Source organism: Cyprinus carpio, chromosome B20 (genome assembly GCF_018340385.1).
Source record: "Cyprinus carpio isolate SPL01 chromosome B20, ASM1834038v1, whole genome shotgun sequence".
Lineage (NCBI taxonomy): Eukaryota > Metazoa > Chordata > Actinopteri > Cypriniformes > Cyprinidae > Cyprinus > Cyprinus carpio.
In genome coordinates, this window is record NC_056616.1 from 25366961 (window position 1) to 25384733 (window position 17773).

The 17773-nt window shown below is 31.9% G+C and overlaps 1 protein-coding gene across 4 annotated transcripts in view; it reads left to right on the forward strand.

The window, feature by feature from the left end:
• LOC109076428 (MAM domain-containing glycosylphosphatidylinositol anchor protein 2-like) overlaps positions 1–17773 on the forward strand; it is a 156156-nt gene that overhangs the window by 84797 nt on the left and 53586 nt on the right. For 2 of the 4 annotated variants that reach the window (XM_042746467.1, XM_042746469.1), the window contains exons 4-6: positions 1067–1263; positions 5830–5968; positions 7083–7352. In XM_042746467.1, coding sequence (XP_042602401.1) covers positions 1067–1263; positions 5830–5968; positions 7083–7352 — 606 coding nt within the window. The remainder of the gene's footprint in view (positions 1–1066; positions 1264–5829; positions 5969–7082; positions 7353–17773) is intronic. The other 2 variants (XM_042746468.1, XM_042746470.1) reach the window with 1 other exon arrangement.

A 17773-nucleotide genomic window follows, 5' to 3' on the forward strand; every position in this document is an offset into this window, starting at 1 on the left:
GGTTAAGTATTTCCAATTGTTAGAAATGAGCAGACCAGTGCCCCCACCCCAGCCAACCTGATGGGGGGTGTGAGAGAAAGAGTAATTGTTAGAGAGAGTAGCTGGGGTTGCTGATTCTTCTGGACAAATCCAGGTCTCAGTCAGTTTAAGGAAAAAGCAGAAATTAAGTCTGCTTTGTTGACAGCTGACTGACAATTCCAGAGAAAGAAAGACATGCAGTAGAGGATGTAGAGATAGGATGCAGGTTAGCAACATTGCATTGCCGTCTGCGTGTGACGTTAGAGCGTTGTCGAGAGACAACTGGAATGGTTTGGATACACATGATAGAGGTGGAAAAGAGAGGACAGAAAAGAAGTGCCTTGCCGGTTTTGTTGCTCGGTGAAGTTGCGCAGGTAAAGTCGCAGGTCTTTACACTCATTGGTCTTCACACAAGGAGAGCTGAATGCTTCTGTTGATGCTTCCACGTCAGCGCACAGACATCAGATAATCCACAGTCTAAGAAATTAAAGTGAAAACAGCTGTGGCCACCTTCTATTTATCACAGCCAATAGCCTATAGCAGGGCAATTCCTCAAATTGAAACTACAGTTCACACTTTAATGCCGGAAGGGCGCAATGCAAATTACACAGACTAGCAAGGGCAATTATTATAATTAGCAGTAAGTGCAATCAAAAATACAAACGCCAATGAAAATGCAAAGTAGAAATAGGCAGGAAACGAAATATTCCTTCCTAGCAGCAAGTAATAATTCAAACAGCAGATCTATAAACAAGTATTACACAAAACACTCACGCGCAGCCATCAGTCTCTTCTGTCAACTAATCGCTTGTTTATACACAGTCAATGAATTTCAAGTATAGAATTGTTTTCACTCTTTTTGGAGGAATTTGTTTTTAATGTGGAATCGTGTTACATGTGGATGAAAAAGTATGAAATATCCTCTACTTCTCTATATTTCTCTCTTTTTATTTATTTATTTAGAACAGTTGTTTTCAAATGAACGTTCATGACTCTTTGTCTTCTGCGGTGAGTTGTGTGACCGTGTGTTGTGTTTTTGTCTGGCCAGATCTGGACGAGCCTGTGGTGACGGTTCATCAGAGTATCGGTGAAGCTAAAGAGCAGTTCTACTACGAGCGGACGGTGTTTCTGCGCTGCGTCGCTAACTCCAACCCTCCCATCCGCTACAGCTGGTACCGCGGACGAGATGTTCTCTCGCAAGGCTCCGATAAAGGTGTGGAGATCTACGAGCCCTTCTTTACCCAGGTAAGAATGTAACCCTTGCTCTAAATACTGCAGTAATACTGTGTTTTCAGACTCTAGCATGTATATCTGTTAAATTAATAAAAATAATATATGCAAATCATAATACACTTCTATACCAAAGAAATATTTTTATTTTAGCAAAGATGCCTTGAAAAAGTCAAAATTGTAACTTTTTAGAATTACAATTAAATTTCTTGCAACTGCAAATGCACAAAGTTTAATCTCCTGGGGTCGACGGTGGTGCCGCAATTCTGAGGTTTTCTTAAAATTGCAAGTTTATTAGTCGTAATTCTATTTTTTTCTTAGAATTGCAATTTTATTTCTCACAATTCTGACATTTTTCTTAGAATTGAAAGTTTATTTCTTGCAATTCTGATTTTTTTTATTGCAAGTTTATTTCTCGTAATTCTAAGTTTTTTAAAGAATTGCGATTTTATTTCACAGAGTTCTGACATTTTTCTTAGAATTGCAAGTTTATTTCTTGCAATACTGAGTTTTTCTAAGAATTGCAATTATATTTCTTGCAGTTCTAACCATTTTTCTCAGGATTAAAATTTTATTTCTCACAATTTTTTTTAGCATTGCAAGTTTATTTTTCCCAATTTAAATTTTAAAGTTAAAATCTCGTAACGCTTACTTTTTTCTTATAACTGCAATTTCTCATAATTCTGACATTTTTTTTTTTTTTTTTTTAGAATTGCGAGTTTATTTTTCCTTATTTCTGAGTTAAAATCTCACTATTCTTGTTTGTTTCTTATAATTGCAAGTCTATTTTTTTCCAATTCTGAGTTTAATATTACAATTCTGTATTTTTAAAAGAATTGTAAGTTTTTCTGCACAATTGTAATTTTTTTCTTAGAATTGCATTTTTATTTCTCGCAATTCTGACATTTTTCTTATAATTACAATTTTATTTCTTGCAATTCTAACATTTTTTCTTAAAATTGAAATATATAAACTTGCAATTACTTTTTAAATTATTCTTTTGTCTGATGGAAATAGAAAACAGCTGTTTTACACTGTAGCAATATTTCACTGTTTTTACTGTATTTGTGATCAAACAAACATAGCCTTTGTGAGCAGAAAAGACTTCAGAAGAGATGTTAAAAAAATACCATCTTAGTCTTAAAAGCATGGTAATACTCTAGTACTTTCTGTTGGTTGAAGTGAAAAGTAAACTGTTAGTTGTAATATTTCTGTTTAGCTGGACTAGAATCAGTTTAATTAACTTCATCTGCTTGAGGCACTCGTTCTCTGTGGTAGTTCACTACATGAAGACCTGATAGCCGGCCGGTTTTACTGTTTTTCATAGTCATTTTAAACTCAGCACGAGATGATGCTAGTAATTAGCACGTCGTAGCATGTAGCTGTGTGCTCTCTTCCCCGCCGAGCGCCTCAGATCGCCACGTCTCAAGCCTTTCTCATTTGTTTTGTGGCTAAACGTCAGCTGCTGTTTCACAGAAGCGCGTTGCTAGCGTGTGTTATTTTGGCTGTAGTTGTCAGGAGAACAGCTATAACTGTGTCTGTTTCTCTTTATCGTGTGTTTGTCACTGGAAAGCCAGTCCCTTCTCACAGCACTTACTGAGATGTCACGCTATGAGCAGAACGAGGTGTTTCTGCGATGTTTACCTGTGCTAATCACAACGGGGCATCTCAAACTGGCTGCTAAGGTGTTCTGAGATGTATACATGATCTGAAAGCTGAATAAATAATCTCTCCATTGATGTGTGGTTTGTTAGGAGGACAATATGTGTCAGGCCGTTTTTGAAAATTTGTTGTATGTGTGAGCAAAAAAAAAAATCAAAATATTGAGAAAATCACCTTTAAAGTTGTCCAAATTAAGTTCTTAATGCATATTACTAATCAGAAATTAATTTTGATATATTTATGGTAGGAAATTTACTAAATATCTTCATGGAACATGATCTTTACTTAATATCCTAATGATTTTTGTCATAAAAGAGAAATGTATAATTGTGACCCATACAATGTATTGTTGGCTATTGCTACAAATATACCTGTAACTGCTTCTGTGCTGCATGGACACTGTTTTTACAAACTATATGCCACATCAGTGTTGTTTTTTTATAGTATTATTTTTTTATTTTTTTTTATATTTTTTCTTTTTTATTTTTTTTTTGTTTCTTTTAAAATTTTTTATAATTATAATTTTACCATTTTTTTAAAATTTGTATTCTTTTTATATATGTCTATACTTTTATAAAATTTTTGTTTTAGTTGTAATTATTTTAGCAATTTACACAAATGGAAATTCTGGCTGAAGTGTTAGCTTGGCGACTAGCTGAACTGAAATGTGTGTTTTTTTTTTCACTTGATGTTCATTTTATTAATATAAATATTGTGATATTTATGAAGAATGCATTATTTAATTAAAAATATAGGCAGAAAATATTGGAGAAACAAATCTAATTGCAGTTATTATTATTATTATTATTTAATAAAATTATAATAATTAATGTACTCTATATAACTGTGAAATATTTAGTATAAATTACATTTATTATGAAATATACAAATGAACGAAAAATAATTATTATTTTAAAATAATATTTCAAGAACATTTATAATATTATTTGTTATTATTATTATAATAAAATTATTTAACACTAATATAATAATACTAATTATATATGTATTGTATAATATAATTTATTTACATTTTATTATATATTAATTAAACAATTATTATTTTTATTTATTTATTTATTTATTTATTTTTACTTTATATTTTATTTTTTTGCTTTCAAACAGTAAACCACAGAGCTTTTATTTTGGCCGCAAACCACTCCTCTTTTGAAATGTTTCTATTTTGTTGACCACAGATTTCTCTTTACAAACCTACAGAGATGTTTGTCGTATGTTGCGTTTTCATGTGCACTATTCAAAGAGCTCATGAAGCTGCATTTACTGCATCATCATCTAACAGATTCATCAGACAACACACACACACACACACACGCACACGCACACACACACACACACACTTCTCTTTTATCTGGTTGGTGTGTTTTTACTCTGTGCACTGATATCAGACAGACGCAGCTATAGACTGATGTTGGGGAGGTTGAGTATGAATATGTCAATGGAATATGAAAGTGTGTGATATTGTAATCGGCATCAAAGCGCCGCCGCGTCTGCTAACCATCTGAAGACCGCAGCCTAAAGACCCCCTGCGTCTGTGACGCGCGGCGAACGCGATAAGCTGCTATCGCTTCCGCAAATTAAAACACCAAAGGTTGGCTTTGAAACGAGGAGCGGCTGAATGGATTTGCAGTGGAAGCGAAATGAGATCCAGATTAATGATGATCAACGCTGCGTTCCTCACGCTTTATTAAACCACAATAGTATGTTCCTGCACAACTGGAGGCTGCAATTTCAGGACCACAGATCTAGGACCGCAGTTCTAGGACCCTAGTTAACCGCGGTCCTGAAACTGCAGCCTCCGGTTGTGCAGGAATACCCTTCTCTATTAAACACGCATCATATCACGTGACTGCTGTCGTGAGAGGAAGTTCGTGCAGTTTTTATTTTTATTTTAAACATCAGGATTTAGTGCTTGATGATCTGCCAGATACAGGGTTATTAAAGTTAACTTAAACTACAACCATAAAAACATTTCATTACTTGAAATAAAATAAATTCTAAAAATAAAAACTAACTTATTTTAATTCAACAAGTTCCCAAGGAAACATTTCTAATTTTATTTTACTAAAATAATAATAATAATAATAATAATAATAATAATAGCAACAACATAAATAGTAAAATTAAAAATAGACATATTTACAATAAATATGATAAAAATGGCAAATTGTTAAAATATATATATAAAAAACGCACTAAATAATGTACTAAAAAATGCATACACTAAAACTTAATAAAGAAATAAATAATGCAAACTGTTAATAAAAACCACAGTAGTATTTCATTGATACTAAAATAATGCTGGTCAGGTGGCTCTTTAGTAAACTCTGTGGAAGCTGGTGGAAAATATTTAGGCCTAAATTTAGGATTTATTTATATATGTATTTAAATTACATATACATACATATAATATTACATGTAATATTAACATATTATTTATTAAATATATAATAAAAATCTCATAATCAAGTTATGAATAATAATATGTATTAAAAATGTTATAATATATTGGAACTATTTGGAAACAATGTTTTTATTTATTTTATTTTTTTAAAATGCTTTTATTCTTTTGCCAAATATGTTAAAAATGCAAAACGGCAAAATGTCTCGTCTCATCACATCTCAGATTTAATGTTTTCAAAAGTGTTAAAGATTCATGTAGCAAATGCGAACAAATAAAGCGACTAGATTTAGGTACTGAGCAGTTGTTGTCATCAGATATTGTTCATGCAGATGTTGTGTAAAGTGCACTCGGTGAGAATGGTTTAACAGGAGGTGTGTGTGTGTGTGTGTGTGTGTGTGTGTGTGTGTGTGTGTGTGTGTGTAATGCATCACTCTCCTGCAGTACGTATGTGTTGTGGAGCACACATTTGCACACGTCTTTCTGTCTGTCGCTCTGAGCTCCAGGGGGAAACCAAGATCTTGAAGCTGAAGAACCTGAGACCCAAGGACTACGCCAACTACAGCTGCATCGCCTCCATCAGGAACGTGTGCGGCATCGCCGACCGCAGAGTCGTCTTCAGACTCACCAATAAAACTGGTGAGGCTCTTAAAGAGTCTGATATTTTTTTATTTTTTTTTTTTTTTTTTTTTTTTTTTTTTTAATTTTTTTTTATTTTTGAATCAACAGTTCCTTCCAATTCCAGTGGGAAAAAAAAATTATTCACTCTTTATTTTATGGAAATTTTTAACATTTTTATTTAAAATTGGACTAATAATACAAAATGTTTAGTTTTCACATTATTTTTGGTTACATTTTTAATAACTTTGTTGTGTGTTTTAACATTTTTTATATATTTTTTTATGTCTACATTATTATTTTTTTATTATTATTATTAGATTTAGTTAGTTTTATTTATTTTACTAATTCCAAATAAACCGAATGACAAGGAGAAATGTTGCTTTGCAAGTAGTTGAGTTTTTGAAATTTTTTTTTTTTTTTTTTTTTTTTGTTTTGTTTTTTTTGTTGTTTTTTTTTTTTTTTCTTACTGTATAGCTTTATTTCAGTTAAAGAGAACAATTTTAGTAGTTTTAGTAGCTAACCATAGTAGTGACTTAAGATCAGTGACTAATAACTTACTAACATATTTTTGATAATATTATGAATTACATATATTTTTTAATATATTTTCTGTTTTCACTTTAATTTCAGTTAAAGTTTTAATAACATTGTTGTTTTTTTCTCATTTATATTAGTTTTTTATGTCTATATAGTTTTTATTTATTAGTTTTAGTTTACTTAGTTTTATTTATTTTAGTACTTCAAATTAAACCAAACGAAATTTAGAAATATTGCCTCGGCAAGTAGCTAAAATAACTTGTTTGTTTATTTATTTTTATTCTTTTTTATTATTTATTTTATATAGCTTTATTCCAGTTAAAGAAAACAATTTTATTAGTTTTAATAACATTTTAATTTCTCTTGATGTTTTGAATTGGATTTTATTTATTTTTTTCACTTTTCACTTTTATTTTAGTAAAAGTTTTAGTTTTTTATCAGTTTTTATTAATGTCTGTATAATTTAGTTTATTTAGACTCATTTTAGTTCTTTTTTTTTTTTTTTTTTTTTATTTCATTTATTTTTTTTTTTATTGTTTTTTTTTGTGTTTAGTTTATGGAAACAAAAGTCCTGATTGGTTGCTGTGTTTCTCAGCTCCCGCCTCCATCAAGCTGCTGGTGGAGGATCCGATCGTGGTGAATCCGGGCCAGACGGTGTCTCTGGTCTGCATCAGCACCGGAGGAGAGCCGGCTCCGAGCCTGGCCTGGACCAGCGGCTCCGGATCTCTGCCGGAGAAGAGCCTGATGAAGGAAGGGGTTCTGACGCTTCCCGCCATCGCCTCCGAGGACGCCGGCGTCTACAGCTGCATCGCCAGCAACAACGTGGGAAACCCAGCCAAGAAATCCACCACCATCATCGTACGAGGTCCGCTCCGCTTTACACTTCAGCTGACCATCAGTCTGCAGCCGGTCCGAGTCAGTGAATCACACACTTCACTAATGATTCATTTGGAATCATTATTTAGCCAGTCCGAGTCAGTGATTCATACACATCACTAATGCTTCATTTGGGAATCGTTCTTTAGCCGGTCTGTGTCAGTGAATCACACACATCACTAATGATTCATATGGGAATCGTTCTGTAGCCCGTCTGAGACAGTGAATTACGCACATCACTAATGATTCATTTGGGAATCGTTCTTTAGCCGGTCTGAATCAGTGAATCACGCACATCACTAATGATTCATTTGGAATCATTCTTTAGCCAGTCCGAGTCAGTGATTCATACACATCACTAATGCTTCATTTGGGAATCGTTCTTTAGCCGGTCCGAGTCAGTGAATCACGCACATCACTAATGATTCATTTGGGAATCATTCTTTAGCCAGTCCGAGTCAGTGATTCATACACATCACTAATGCTTCATTTGGGAATCATTCTTTAGCCGGTCCGAGTCAGTGATTCATACACATCACTAATGCTTCATTTGGGAATCATTCTTTAGCCGGTCCGAGTCAGTGATTCATACACATCACTAATGCTTCATTTGGGAATCATTCTTTAGCCGGTCTGTGTCAGTGAATCACACACATCACTAATGATTCATTTGGCAAATCATCTTTTTACTCAGTTTCTATTAATGAATTGTTAATGATTCATTTGATTATTTTTCTTTTTAGTCAGTTTGTGTCAATCAATCAATCATTTAAAGCATTTTGCAAATCGTTCTGTATGATTCATTTGAGAATCATTCGTCTTTTGTAGCAATGAATCATTCCAACAAACAAACAAACAGACAAAAACTCCATTGATTAAATAGATTTTTGACCAGCAGCAGATGAAATGCACTCTGTTTGCTGCGCTGCTCTGTTGTTCAGTCGTCTGTCTGTGTGTCTGATGTTCAGGAGAGATGTTTAATGGCTTCTGCTGTGAAATGTGAAGCTGATGCTGCTCCTTGAGGCTCTTTTGGTCTGTTAGCATGTGAATGACGATCAGATTCATCTCCATTACACTGAATCATTATTACAGAGACATTACTGTCAGACTCTCGGGACATTACTTCACCCCAAAATCACCAGAAAAAAAAATAAGCTATCATTATTTATCTTTTATATATCAGTTAATAAATAATATCAAATAACCGGAATTCTGTTTTGGGGAAAAAAAATCCATAAATAAATTTAAATAAATTAAATTGCATAAATCTCATACCTTTGCCTTTGGCTTTTGGCACATTACAGCTGAAATGATTATTAGGCACCGTTACAATGAAGTCATTTGGGTGGATCTCATGAAACATGGCCTGAAGATATTATCAGTCCATATTTCACCCAGAATTGATAAGAAAAAAAGCAATCATATTTTGTGCAAAGAAAATGAAGCCTATTTTTAGGACCACACAATTTATTTATTTATTTATTTATTTATTTATTATTTTTACATAGTGACATTAAGTTTCATGACAATAAAATATTTTCTTGTCATATTCTTATTACTTTCATGCATAAATAAATATAAATTAATAAATAAAACTAATAAAATATAACGTACACATGAATGAATAATGTTAAAAAGAAAAAAATACAGAATTTATAGAAGAATTAGTAGAATTTGTTGTACTGTTGAAATTTTCAGGTCATATCAATCATACGAAAAATATAAACAATCATATTTTGTGCAAATAAAATCAAGACCATTTTTATGACCATTAATGATTAGGATTAGGATCATTATAATTATTTAATTAATAAATAATAAAAAATGTTTATGAATAAATATTGCTATATTTAAATATTTATATATAATTACAAATTATGTTTTATTAGAATTTGTTCAAATAAATAAATAATAATTAAAACAATGTTATGCGATATGTGAATAGATTTATGTATAATTATAAACAAAATTTGTTGTAGTATGTGTTTTATTTTATTTAATTATGAAAAATGTTTTTATTTTTCTATGCAAGAAAGAAAAAAAAGAAAGAAAGGTAATTGCATTTTGTGCAGAGAAAACCAAGCATGTTTTTAGTTGTTGTTTTGTTCTTGTATAGTGACATTAATCTTCTTATTTCTATCAATTTCCCATTATATATATATATATATATATATATATATATATATATATAAGTTTTTTAGTATAATTTCCTGCACTGTAAAAAAAAAAAAAAAAAAAAAAACCTTCACTGTGTAAGATTGTAATTTGTACTCTTATGCACCCCAATGCTTAGGAAACAGTAGCTGATAACAGTGTAATTTAGGCTGTAGATGTTTGTGGTTTCTGGCTGTGAACACTCATCAGTCAGCAGAGTCGCTCCCTAACGAGTGGACACACAGACACGTGTGTGTTTGTTTGTCACACTAGTCCTTGAGAAGCCCTCGTCGGGGGCGTCTGTGTTCAGCAGATGGAGGCTTTTCTCCACAGACTGCCATGGCTTACGCTGTGGCCTGTTCCTCCAGTATCCCAGCATGCTCTTGGCAAGCCAGCGGCCCTCCATCATGATCCTGTTCTGGATTAAAGGATCCGCTCTGCTTTCCAAAAGTGGGTCAGTTTGCAGCGTTTGGCTGACACAGAGCTCTTCGTGTGTGTGTGTGTGAGTGAGTGAGTGAGTGAGTGAGTGTGTGTGTGTGTGTGTGTGAGAGAGAGAGAGAGAGTGTATGTGTGTGTGTGTGTGTCAGGTGAATCTCTGTGGGAACGGTTCCTCCTCAGGTGAGTCTCCTTGAGTAAAGTCACAGCTCAGGTAGAGCCTCCATCTGTCCCGTCAAACATTCGTTATGATCGGCCTCGTTACACACGACAAGGACAGTCACAGGGCCGCAGACGATATCAGCCAGAGGAACTCTTTCACAGCTCATATCATACTAAATATCCACGTTATAGTGATTAGTAAACACTCCACAGTCACTTGAGTCTATGAGACACTTGGATGGTGCACTGCAGTGTGATTTGCTTTAAATGTGAACACAAAGCACTCTGGCTCGTGTTCTTATATAAAGCGATGTGTTTGAAACAAGTGCAGCTGAACACACATGATCCATGACTGTGATAGTTGTTAAATGTTTATATTTCTGTTTTTAAAATATATTTTTTATTTAGTTTTAATTTATGCTTTATTTTGCATTTAAATTTGCAGCTTAGTTTAGTTTGTTTAATTTGTTTTTCATTGTTAGATTTTTATTTTATTTATTTATTTATCATGCTAGGGCTTCCATTCATGCAATATTGCACTTTATCACTTAAAAGTTCATATTTCTCTACACCATCTGTTGTTATTGTTCTCTAGTCATAATTTCATATTTATTGCAGGCTGTTTGTAAAGGTTTCAGATTTTATAACACACTATACAGCGGCTAAAATAAGGATTGACCACGTCACCATTTTTCTTAGTAAATATATTTCTAAAGGTGCTATTGACATGAAATTTTCACCAGATGTCGGTAACAACCCATCCAAGTCATCCATACATACAGAGAAAACAAAACAAATAAGTTCAGAAATTAAGTTAAGTGTAATAAAATGGAATGACTTAGGGAAAAATATTGAACACGCTTACCGAAATTTATTTAAAACTTCATACAAAAGCCTTTGTTGGTAATGACAGCTGTATGGAGAAACTAGTGGCATGCATTTTGCTTTTACCCATCATGAAATGTTTCTTGTGTGAATACGTTGGTCATGAAACATCTTTTTATAGGCCACCGTTTGGGACAAAACCAGCTAATATTAATTTCCACTGACGAGGGGCAGGATTGCTTTCTAATTACTGATAGATTTCAGCTGATGTCTTTGCTTTCTATGCTTTTTTTTTTTTTTACCTCCCTTTCTTCATGTGTTCAATACTTTTCCCCTGGGTCATTCCATTTTATTACCCTTAACTTAATTTCTGAAATTATTTGTTTTGTTGTCTTTGTATGTATGGATTACTTGGGTTGTTACCGACATCTGGTAAAAATTCCAAGTAAACTTCACCTTCAGAAATATATTTACTGAGAAAAATGGTGATGTGTTCAATACTTATTTTACCCGCTGTATATTGAAAATATATATCTTACTTTCACTGTTGTTTTATTTTGAGTTCAGTTAACTTAAATATTTTAATTTAGTTTTATTTCAGCTAACAAAAAGGTTTTAATTCAGTCTGTATTTTTATTTTTGTTAATAAAAATAATTTATTTTTTATTATAATTTTAGTTACTGAAAATTTTTCATTTCACTTTTATTTTTTTTTATTTTTATTTAAGTTAACGAAAAGATCTTGCAACCCCAATTCCAGAGAAGTTGGGCCATTTTTTAAATTGCAATACAATCAAGAATCTGTGATTTGTTAATTCTCTCTAACTTTTATTTAATTGACAAAAGTACAAATAAAAGATTTCCAAAGTTTTCACTGACCAACGTAAATGTATTTTGTAAATATTAACAAATTTTGTCTTTGACAGCTGCAACACATTCCAAAAAAGTGGTGACAGAGGCTAAATTAAAGTGAAAAAGTTATAGAATATCCAAGTTAAACTGTTTTGAAACAGTTCAAAGTAAGCAGGTGAACTGGTAATAGGTCAAGGTATCATGTTTGGGTATAAAAAGAGCATCTCAGTATTTGCATGCAAAGCTGGATCATGGCTCAGAACTTTATTTACGTTTTTGACCAACTTCCATACATAATATTGTGAAAAGATTCAGGGAATCCAGAGAAATCTCACTACATGTATGGCAAGGTAGGAAACCTCAGTTGAATGTGTGTGACCTTTGACCACTCAGATGAAATTGCGTAAGAACCCGTCATGCTGTGGTGTTAAATATAGCCACATGGGTTCAGGACTACTTCAGAAAACCATTGTCATTTACCACAGTCTGCTGCTGCATTAAGAAATGCAACTTGAATCTCTGTTACTCGAGGAGAAAGCTATACATCAGTTCTATGCAGCGCTGCTGCCAGGTCCTGGACCAGAGCTCATCTCAGATCATCAAAATGAAAATGTGTGCTGTTCTCAGATGAGTCCACATTTCAGCTTGTTTCCAGGAAAAATGGATTTTGAGTTCTCAGTGCCAAAGACCAAAGAGACCATCCAGACTTTCATCAGTGTCAGAGGTAAAAGCAAATGTCTGTCATGGTATGGGGGTGCGTCAGTGCAAACAGCGGGTGTCTGGCTTATGTGCGAAGGTACTATTGACATGGAGGCATATACTGGGATTGTACAGAGATATGTACTACCATCAAAATGATATCTTTCATGGGAGGGCCATGGTTATTATTTCAAGACAAGCTCTCATTCTGCATGTACTACAACAGCATGGTTTCATAGACTCAGAGTGAATGTGTTAGATCAGTCCAGATCTGTCTCCAACTGGAAATGCATGACCAGTCATGAAAAGGAGAAAACCGACAACGACGATCAAAGACCGCTGAGCTTCTGAAGTCTTGTATCAAGCGAGACTGGACACAAATTTTGCTTGCAGAACTTTAACAATTAGTATCCTCAGTTCCCAAACAATGAAACGTTGTAATTAAAAGGAAGGTTGAAGTGACGCAGTGTTAAACGTGTGTCTGAGTGTGTTGCAGCCATCAAATTCAAAAGTTGTTCATATTTACAAAATACATTTACGTTGGTCAGTGAAAACTTTGGAAAGCTTTTCTTTGTACTTTCGTCAATAGATAAAAGTTAAAGAGAACTAACAAATCAGGTTCTTGATTTCATTGCATTTTACAAAACTTCCCAACTTCTCTGGAATTGGGGTTGTGGTTACATTTTTTCTTTTTTTTCTTTAACGAAAGTATTTTTAGTTTTGTTTTGTTTTTAATTTGGGTTGTGGTTACATTTTTTCTTTATATATATATATATATATATATATATATATATATATATATATATATATATATTTTTTTTTTTTATGTTATTATTTGTTATTTTTTTTTGATTAACAACAAATATTTAATTTAGTTTAGTTTTTTCCAGTTAATGAAAAGGTTTTAATTCAGTTTTTTATTATTAATTTAGTGTTGCTCATATGGAGACATCACAGAAATCACATTCTGAGTGTGTGTTGTGATCATGATGTCCTGTACTCTGGAAAAGCATGTGTGTGAGTTTTTAGTGTGATTAAACGCGTGATTTTTTTTCTTCTTCATATATATATATATATATATATGATGTCCATATATTAGTGTGATTAAACGCGTGATTTTTTTTCTTCTTCATATATATATATATATATATTATTTTTTTCCATGCCATGCCAGGTTTTTTATTTTTGGTTTGTTTTATTTATTTTTTGATAATGTAGATTGTTTGTGCTGAATTACATGAGTTCTTAATGGAGTACAGCAGGTATAGATACAGAGAGTGTCTGCAGCTGGAAACACATTTCATTGAGTGTATTTGAGATCTGTTATGCGGCTCGTCACACGGTGGATCTTATAATGATAATAATGTTCACTCATGAATTTATTCTGAGAATGTTTGACATGAGCTGTGCTGTAGATCTGCAACATGAAAGACTTTTCATTTTGAGCTCCAGTGGTGAATATATATAGTGCATTATTGTAATGCAGTTGGACTGTGATATTTTCTTTCTTTCTTTTTTTCATTCATTGTTCTTGACTATACTTATTACATTTTCTTCATTGCAAAGAAAGGTATTAGAAATACTAACCTGATGTTTAAATACTCAATTACACATTTTATTTGTGTGTGTGTGTGTGTTGTGTTATATATATATATATATATATATATTATATATTATATATATATATATACACACACTGTATTTCAGTAGTGTTTTTCTGTTTAATATCAGTTTAACTTTTAAATAATAAAATATTACTTTTATTTATCAAGGATGCATTTAATTAATAAAAAAGACCGTAAATAGAGTGAAATAGAAAAGTTGGATTTTGAAACTTTTTCATTAATGAACCATTAAAAACTGCAATCACATATATGTACCATGTACCACAAATGAAAAAGTACAAATTGAATATATATATATATATATATATAAGGAAGCGTTTATCTATCTACCTATCTATCTTTCTGTCTGTGCATCCATCCATCCATCGATCTGTCCATCCGTCTATCTATCTATCTATATACATACATACATGCATGTAATGCTAGTTATTTGTTTAGTTTCAAAGATGTAGTGTTTCAGTAGATTATTTCTGCCTCCGTTGCTGTAAACAGGACAGATACTGTGAATTCATTTACTTGCGATAATTTACTTAACATGAGACTTTAACTGGAATATTTTGCCCTGAAGAGAAATTGGATTTATTTATTTACTTCAAGCAATTATATGGCATCTTGCCCAAATTATTTGTGATGTTTTATTAGGACTGTGTTTTAAAGGAAACTGCTGCGATGGCAGATTCACGCAGAAACACGACAGAATCAGAGATATGAGCGTTTGCTCTTTTACAGATGAAGAGCAGTCTGCTCTGACGTGTTTATCGTCCGGTCCGATCACGTCATGGTCGTCTGTGTGTCGCGTCTGATCTGAAAGGTCAGCGTGTTTTTAATGAAGACGGTCAGGTGTTTCTGCTTGATCTCGAGCCTCATGACGTGATGAAGCAGCGTTTGATGAACTGATGAAAGAGAAGCTTGTGTCTGATTGCTGACCTTCAGTGACGTGCATGTCAAATATTTTACTATTATTAATATATTAAAGGGGTCATATGACATTGCTAAAAAGAACATTATTTTGTGTATTTGGTGTAATGCAATGTTTTTATGCGGTTTAAGGTTAAAAAAACACATTATTTTCCATATAATGTACATTATTGTTTCTACTCTATGCCCCGCCTTTCTGAAACATGTCGATTTTTACAAAGCTCACCGTTCTGAAAAGCAAGGTGTGCTCTGATTGGCCAGCTATCCAGTGCGTTGTGATTGGCCGAATGCCTCAAGCGTGTGACGGAAATGTTACGCCCCTCTCCATACTGTGATGTGTGTCCCAGCAGGATGAGACGAAACCAATAAAACCCATTACAAACAAGGCATTGTAACACTCCAAAGAGAAAGGAAAAATTAAAATTGCATCATATGACCCCTATAATTCATATTTCCAATTAGTTTTTTTTTTGTTTATTTGTTAACCTATTTATTTCAATTAGCTTTTATTTTTACATTTTCATTTGTCATTTTAATTTTAAGTTTTAGGCATTTTATGTGCCATTTATACACACACACACACACACACACACACACACACACACATATTTATATATAAATATATATATTACACACACACACATATATATATATACATAATTTCAGTTTTAGTAAATTTATTACTTTAACCTATTTATTACAAAAAATATTTTTATTTTTATATTTTCAGCTGTCAATTTTATTGTGTGCTTTTGTCATTTTTTTTTAAAAAAATCATATATTTCTGTTTAGCTTTATTTTTAGTTTTAGTAAATTTGATACTTTAACCTATTTATTACAAAAAAGTTTTTATTTTTATATTTCAGGCGTCATTTTAATTTTTGTTCATTTTGTTATGTGCCATTTTTATTTTTTTATTTCTAATTAGCTTTATTTGTATTTCTGTTTTAGTTTTTTTAGTTTTTTAGTAAATGTAGTACTTAATCTATTTATTTCAGTTAGATTTTTTTGTATTTTTATATTTTCACATAATTTTTTGTCATTTTGTCATGTGCTTTTGAAGGTTTTTTTTTTCTGTATTTCAGTATAGCTTTTTTCAGTTTTAGTAAATTTAGTACTTTATTTATTTCTGTCAGCTTTTACATTTATATTTTCATATGTTAATTTTGTCACTTTATGTCCTTTTGTCACTTTTATAAATATATATAAAAATGTATGTATGTGTGTGTGTATATATATATATATATATATATATATACAGTACAGACCAAAAGTTTGGAAACATTACTATTTTTAATGTTTTTGAAAGAAGTTTCTTCTGCTCATCAAGCCTGCATTTATTTGATCAAAAATACAGAAAAAAATGTAATATTGTGATATATTATTACAATTTAAAATAATTGTTTTTAAATTTATTATACTTTAAATAATCATTTATTTCTGTGATGCAAAGCTGAATTTTTAGGATCATTATCACATGATCTTTAGAAATCATTCTAATATGATGATTCATTATCAAAGTTGGAAAACAGTTCTGCTGCTTAATATTTTTTTCAGAACATGTGATACTTTTTTAGGATACTTTGATGAATAGAAAAAAAAAAGAAGCTATGTTTTTAAAATATAAATATTTTGTAATAACAATATAAACTACTGGTCAGTAATTTGGGGTCAGTAATTTTTTTTTTTTTTTTTTTTTTTTTTTTAAATAAAATCAATACTTTTATTCAGCAAGGATGTGTTAAATTGATAAAAAGTGATAGTAAAGAAAATATATTATTAGAATATATATTATTAGAATTTTTTTTTTATTTTGAATAAATGCAGTCTTTTTAACCTTTTATTCATCAAATATATTAGACAGCAGAACTGTTTCCAACACTCATAATAAATCAGAATATTAGAAGTGATTTCTAAATGATCATGTGATAGACTGGATGTTACATGTGACACTGAAGGCTGGAGTAATGATGCTGAAAATTCAGCTTTGTATCACAGGAATAAATTATTTTTTTAAAGTATATTCAAATAGAAAATTATTATTTTAAGTTGTAATAATATTTCACAATATTATTGTTTTTTTCTGTATTTTTGATCAAATAAATGCAGGCTTGATGAGCAGAAGAAACTTCTTTCAAAAACATTAATAATAGTAATGTTTCCAAACTTTTGGTCTGTACTGTATATATATAGCTTTATTATTTTTAATTGAGTTTCAGTCAGTTTAGTGCTTCAACTTATACATGGATAAATTACATTTTGCTATATATTGACATAGAAACCATTTTAAATTGTAATAATATTTCACAATTTTTACTGTATTTTTTTCTCAAATAAACGCAGCCTTGCTGAGCAGAAGAGACTTTATCTCTTCTCTTCTTAATCACGTCTTTTGCTGCTCTTTCAGTTTGCTGTATTTGAATCTTTTGTTTCTGCTTTCTTCATGTTCTTCACGTTCTCCTCCTCCGTTTAGCCTGATAATGTCATGTGGGAGAAGATAAAACGCTCCGACTGCTCTCTCATTTGCCAGATAAAATTCAGCTGTAAACAGTCTGCATGCTGAATGAGAGGAGGATCTGAAACGCCACAAACCACCGTCTATTCAAGCGTTTGTCTTTCCAGACGACCATCTTCTGATGAGACCCTTAATGAGCGGCTCATTTGTATTTCCATCTCGTCAGGTTCAGAAACAACATCAAACTACACTGAACTTCTGTAACGAGAAACAGAGAATGTGTAG